Source organism: Carlito syrichta, unplaced genomic scaffold (genome assembly GCF_000164805.1).
Source record: "Carlito syrichta isolate Samal-C Ts95f unplaced genomic scaffold, Tarsius_syrichta-2.0.1 Scaffold315702, whole genome shotgun sequence".
In the NCBI taxonomy this organism is placed as follows: Eukaryota; Metazoa; Chordata; class Mammalia; order Primates; family Tarsiidae; genus Carlito; species Carlito syrichta.
In genome coordinates, this window is record NW_007259798.1 from 67,335 (window position 1) to 74,229 (window position 6,895).

General features: G+C 36.3%; 1 protein-coding gene across 3 annotated transcripts in view; it reads right to left on the reverse strand.

Annotated features, from left to right (window-relative positions):
* PIK3C3 (phosphatidylinositol 3-kinase catalytic subunit type 3) overlaps positions 1-6,895 on the reverse strand; it is a 133,792-nt gene that overhangs the window by 53,391 nt on the left and 73,506 nt on the right. For all 3 annotated transcript variants that reach the window (XM_021706512.1, XM_008073151.1, XM_008073152.1), the window contains one exon: positions 1,788-1,919. In XM_021706512.1, coding sequence (XP_021562187.1) covers positions 1,788-1,919 — 132 coding nt within the window. The remainder of the gene's footprint in view (positions 1-1,787; positions 1,920-6,895) is intronic.

The following is a 6,895-nucleotide window of genomic DNA, read 5'->3' on the forward strand; positions in this document are numbered from 1 at the left end:
TCCACTCACTTCAGCCTCCCAAAGGTGCGGGATTACAGGCTGAGCCACCAAACCCGGCTCAACTCAACATTTTTAAGAACACCCACATATTTAGAGGCTAAAAGAAAAATAATCAAAACTAAAAATTCAGATCAAAAATATTTCTCGCCGCGCTCAAAAATATTTCTCACTGCGCTCGGTGGCTCAGCCCGTAATCCCGCGCATTGGGAGGCCAAGGTGAGTGGATTGCCTGAGCCCGCGGGCTCGAGACCCGCCTGGGCAATTTGGCGAGACCTCATCTCTACAATAAAATCAAAAAATTAGCCAGGCGTGGTAGTGCGCGCCTATAGTTCCATGTACTTGGAAGACTGAGGCAGAAGGATCGCTGGAGCCCAGCAGGTTGAGGCTGGGTGGCCAGGAGCGGCCACAGCACTCCAGTCTGGGGGACAGAGTGAGACTCCAACTCACTATATATATATCTCAAGCTGTTTTATTGAACATTTACTTCCTTTATATAAGGTACAATTATAATACTTTACAGTTAAAGAGAAAACAGGTCTAGAATTTATTTAAAAACAGTGGCAGGTAGATATTCTTACACTCTACTATCCCTGCTCTATGTTATATTCTTTTTCAGCCTGTTCAAAAAAAAAGTAAAACTACCGTTTTAATTCACTGCTCTTGACTAGTCCTAAAGTACAAGAACATTATAAGCTTGTCCTCTTTGGGAGTTCTAGTCCAAAGGAATGCCAGTTGTTGCATGTGTATAGTCTTGTATATATTTACATTTCATTCTATTTCAGCCCAGGTAGATTGTAAGCACAAACTAAGAAATATGTACTTTGTATTGCCTATACCAGTATTATCAAATTGCAGGCTGCAATCTATAAATGAAATTTAAAACCAATAAAACAGGTTGTAAGCAACATTTAAAAATTAAAGAAATAGAAGAATTTTTAAAAGAATAGAGACAGTCTATAACATGCAGTAAGGTTTAGTAATACTTGACAAAAATTATGCTTCAGTTGTATGAGATGGGCTCTAACAGTTGCCTTAAAACACACTTCCTTAAAAAATATGAACTATATGCTACTGTAACTATATCTCTTTTCATATACATTAGTTATTCTAGGAGCACTTTCTTATCTGATGCAAAGTAATGTTCAATGCAACTTATGACCTTCCATTATTAGAATCATGAAACCTAAAACACCATGTCTCACAACAATTTTTCCGTATGATCCCTCCTGGATAATGCTCAGTTCTTTGTCCCTTTAGCCTGACTAAAGAAGGCAGCTCCCTCAGCTGCTTCTTTGGTGGCCAACCAAAAGAAGTACACCAAGCTTGGTATGCCACTATAAACTAAAGAGAATTGCTATTTGAAGATACAAGAAAAAGCTTAAAGTTCATAGGAACAGATATCAGATTGAGAAATGTAAAAAAGGTCAACTGGAATGCATATCTAATAATCTGGACTACAAAATAAATGTATATGTTTTGTAATTTTACACATAAAAAAGCTGTGGCTCTGATCAATAATTAGTTTGGAACAGAATTAAATATTAAAAAGCAACCCGGAGTCACACAAATATTTTACACATTTTATAAAAAATACCCATGTACTGGTAACATACAAAGACCCTAAAATAAACTACACTGATAGATAAAACATACCATTTATCTAGCATTTACTAAATTAAATAGAATTCTAGATATCTGCAATATAATAATTTTTCAAGATGGTGTCTCTGATCTGACTTTAAAGAATTGGGTTCCAATCATACATGTCAAAGATTCACCACAATTACCTTAAATAGAGTGGCTGTTTCTGGAATTATTCCTCTAATTTTCACTTGGGGCTCTAAAGGCAATGGTATAAGTTCCACATCTGACAAATTCATCTTTTCATTATCTCCAAGCAATGCCTGTAGTCTCTCATTCTAGGAGAACAAATCAGAAGGGATTGACTAGGTTAAAATGGAAGAGTAGTTTATAAAACATACAGTAAAGATATAAAATCTGGTTCTATTGACTTCAAAATATTTGCAAAGTACCAAAGTAATGTGAAGGAGACATTGGGTGAGAGACAACCCCTTATCAATAATCAACCAAACAATAGCAGCAGCATGCTTTGAAGTGAGCAATTCCATGACTATGAAAAGCTGGGCTTTCACAGAAGGAGAGAGAGAAGACATTTCACTTCCTGCAGCTGAAAAGGAATCAGGAATATATTCAAGTTGAACCTAAAGATTCAATTTCTGTTTCCCAAGGATTTGTGAAGCCACAGAGTGAAACTATAATTTCATTTGAAGTTTAATTTTGCATGACCAAATATTAAGCGAGAATTTCATTATGCGGCCCCAGCGCCTTTTTTGAGTTCAAAAAGGAAATTTAATTCACTTGGAGGAACCTGTACCCTACCTTCTATCTTTTACTGAGTCTGCCTGATCAAACTTTTACCAAGATATCATCATCACTCATTTCCTTCAGCTCATATACATATTGCATTAAGCCAACACTTCAAAAACTGAGAAATCCAAGTCATGAGGAAACAGTTTCATCATTTAGCAACAACTATAGTGTTCACATGAAGCCTTTTTGTTCAATTTCAAAAGAATAATCAATTTCCTTGAAAAGTTGGGAAAGTCTAGAATTCTTTAAATAGGTGAGCTTGTTCTTTAAGAGGAAAAACTCGGTTGCTGATCCCAGCATAAAGCACTTCAACTGCTCTGGTATGCATCAAAGATGCAGACCCTGGAATGAGTAAGAGACAGAAGTATTTCAAGGACCACAAAGACCAAAAATTACATTATTTCCCTTCAGTAATAATCCAAATCTCCTTCTGAATGATGAAACGTTCAAGTTAAAATCAATTGCAAATCAACTAGTATGATGGCTACACATGCATTACAAAAATCAATACATCTAATTCCTAACTAACTGGATGGTCAGATAAATAAATGTGAAGTGATGCCAATGAATATGACTTAAAATTATTCTATATTAACAACTTTCTAGTTGATGTGCTGATAAACAGTAAAATAACCAGAAAGCAAACAAGAAAAGGGTGAGAGATTCAGCCACTTGTCACCACATTACCACTGAAAGCCCTAAGGACCTGGACACCAACCTCACGTCCTGTCTCATCTTGATTACTGCAAGAGCCTCCTGACTTCTCCTCTTCAAACTCTTGTCTTCCTTATGGTTTCTCATCTAAAGCAACCAGTGTACTGCTGCTCATATGATCAGCAGATCTTGTCACGCTTCTATCAAAATCCCCAACAGAAGCTGTTCTCACTCAGTAGTTAAGTCAAAGTCCCTACAATGTCTGACAAGGACACATTCCATCCATTTCCCCATTATTTCTGTCCTCATCTGCTACTGCCTCCCCACCCTTATCCCCCCACTCCAAATACACTAGGCTTCATACTACTTCTCAAACCTGCTACATATGTTTCTGCCTCAGGGCCTTTGCACTGCTTTCCCTATCTGGACGGGTCTTCTCCGGAACACTGGCTTGCTCTTTCACTTTTGGCTTGCTTCAGGTACTTTGTTCAAATGATAATTTTCTGTAAGGCCTTCCCTGACCATGCTATTGAGAGAATATCCCCTTACTACTTGGCCCCAGTACTTCCTATGACCCTTCCTGCTTATTTTTCTCCAAAGCACACAACACTATCTAGTATACTATCCACATTTTACTTTTTTATTGTGTTTACTTTCTGTTCCAACATGAATATAAGCTCCATAAAGAGAGAGATTTTTATATTCAGTGCTGTGTTTATTCCCAGAACTTAGAAAAATGCTTGGCACACAGTAGGTATGCAACATATATTTCATATTTGTAGAATAAATAATATCCCCTAAAGAATCACAAAGTGAAAACAGACTGCTTACAACATTTAAAATGCAAGTGTTAATTTTTTAAAATGTTGATGGAAAAAGGATTTTATTAGAACTCATATATCTTAGAGACTTCTAAAAGAATTTTTCCTAAACTAGAGATCAGCAAAGGAAAGAAGATAGCAACAGTATCATTTTCTTCCCTCATGTGACACTAAATTCAGGGATTCCCTTGCTTCGAATCTAATACAACTGCCCCACTGTGATACAGCTCTCCCAAATTAATTGAGGGCTAACAAAGTACTATATATAATTTTAAATTATTAGTGGCCATTTCATTACCACTAGTATTAACACAAATCATGGTAGTAAAGAGCAATCTTTGCATTTCTCCATGGTGCCAGGGCTTGTTTCTCATAAATTTATGCAAATAAAAGTAAGTTTATCTTTTACAAAGTCATGATAAAATGCTAAAAAGGTTTTTAGGCAACGCTGAGACTATATTTAGAATAGTCCGACTTAAAATACAGCCTATGTGGCAAACACAAAATTTATTTTGGGGGCTCTGAGTGATGTCTCAAACAGGCAGTGATCCTCCAGAATAGCTAAAACAGGTGTAGTCAGAGGTTTAAGTGTCTGCTGAACAGAAGAGCCCATGAGAAAAACATCCTATAGTTTCAAACATAAGTGTCAAACTGCACATGCAAGTTGCAGATACTCCCTCTGCTGGGGGCCCTGGGATCACACTGCTACCCACACAGGCACCTCTGAGGAAGGTCCAGGGAAAAGCAGGAGGATTTTGTTTAAAACGTGTGATTCCTCTCAACAACAAAGAAAATGCCAACTCAATAAAATGTGTTTCCCCTTCAGTCTATTTTCCTCTCTAACCTGGTGAACATTACTCCTAGGACACAGCTATGCTAGCATTTCTCATTAGACCACATCCTTGCCTCTGAACTTGACTCGATTCTTCATCTTTTCCTCTCTCTGCCTTCCACGTCTTAAGGATAAGGGTAACATGTGTTGTGTTGTTTTACAAAAGTCATCAAGAAAGATCTGACGCTTATCTAATGGGATTAGGAAAAGAGAAGATACCAAGAGAGTTCTTCGTACAATTTAGGCCACTGGACAGAAGAAATGCCAAAAGAAGAATCGATATTCTCCTACACATCAAGAGGAAGTCTCACAGTGCAGAGAAAGATCAAGGTACAGCCAGAGCAGCAGGCAGAGCCAGGGTTGTCACTAACAACCAGTTCTGCAATCCTGGGCAAGTCACTCCGGACCTTCACTATCTCAGAATTCTGATCTAAATGCTCCCTGGAGGTGCCTTCCATATAGAATACCTTATATCCTAATGTGTTAACATGTTAAAATGAGAAGCAACAAAGCATTGTAGATAAAAACATGAACTCATGTTTGAGTACAGATCCCAACTCCAATATTTACTAGCTGTGTGACACTGGACAAAGTACTTAATCTCTCTTTGCATCTTTTTCCTCACGACTGAGATAATAATAGATACTAACTTATAGGATTGTTGTGAAGATTTAAATACTATATCTGTATTTGTAAACTCATAAAAAGGAATGCACACATAATCAGAGCTTATAAGTATTCCTATTACTATAACTACATGATAAGAAGTTCACATAAGATAGCAACCCAAAGACACAACAACCAGAACTCAGTATTGTATGAGGCCAAGCCACCACCAGTCATAAACAAAAGCAAACACCACAAAAGAAAAACAAAAGCAAACACCTTTTTCTTACGATTTCCACTTTCACGCTGTACAGCCTTCATCAAATGCACCAACCGATCTACAAACGTCTGCTGTGCAGCCAGCAAAGAACGCATGACTCGGACAGACTTGTCACCCTGCAGGGAACCAAAACAAAGAAAAATTAGTTCTATATACCATAACGATCAGGGTTTCTTAAAGAGCATGTGTGAGCTTTAGTTATACTTCTAAAGCTGTAAACTTCAATACAAAACAAAACTTTCTACAATAGAGCATTTTTTTTCACATACAACCACGTGACAAGATAGGATTCATTCACTGCCAAAATGCATTTACTCCTTATCTGATTCAATAAATACCTGAAAGCTTATGATGCCTTAAGAAATGTGATGGATATATATATGGCCAAAACAAAGATGTTGTTTTCAAGGAACTAAAAATCTACTTAAAAAGAAGAAACTGTGCAAATTGCACCACAATATGTACTTGCTTAGTAAAATATAGGTCATAAAAAATAAATGCCTTACATTTTATGTAGTGATTTCCAGTTTTAAAAAGTTATAAAAATACTCTTTCTCATCTAATCTTTTCAATTACCGTGGTAAGTGCAGCTGGGCAAGTGTTTTCATCCCCATTTCATAAATGAAGAAATTTAAGCTTAGAGGAACTAAAATGTCTTCATAGTTGACAAAGGTTGTAAGTGACAGATGTGAGATTAGACGAGAGGATCAAGGGCTTAATCTGCCACTCAGTTTGATGCTAGAAGTTCTGCACTCTGAGAACTATATAAATGTTTAGTTTCAAAGTGATTAATAAGATTTAGATTTTTAAGAACATAAAACAGCAGATAAAAGATGCTATAAAGTAAAATGTTTCTGTAGCAAAGTCACAGAATTAGTTTTTTTACTGCCCTTGCACCCTCTGCTGGCTGAACTGTGACATAGCTTTAAAATAACACCAGAGGAAAAATCTCTAAAAACTGTTGAAAAACCAAAAATGTAATAATGCAGAAAGTATCTGCAAAATGACCACTGCCAGATTTATGAGAAAGTGCACAAACTTAATAAGAAAATGCTAAATAAAAAAAAGGAAAAGCTTAATTTTTTAAAAAATTCTGTGGTTAGGTTTATTTCATTAAATCAGGGATGAACAAATTTTCTGTGAAGGACCAAAGAGGAAATATTTTAGGCCTTTTTGGCCATACAGTTTGCATTCCAATTAACAAATTGCTACTGTAGTGCAAAAGTAGTCATGGACAACAGAAAAATGAATATGATTAATTTCCAATTATTTATTTATGAACAATAAAATTCAAATTTCACATAATTTTCA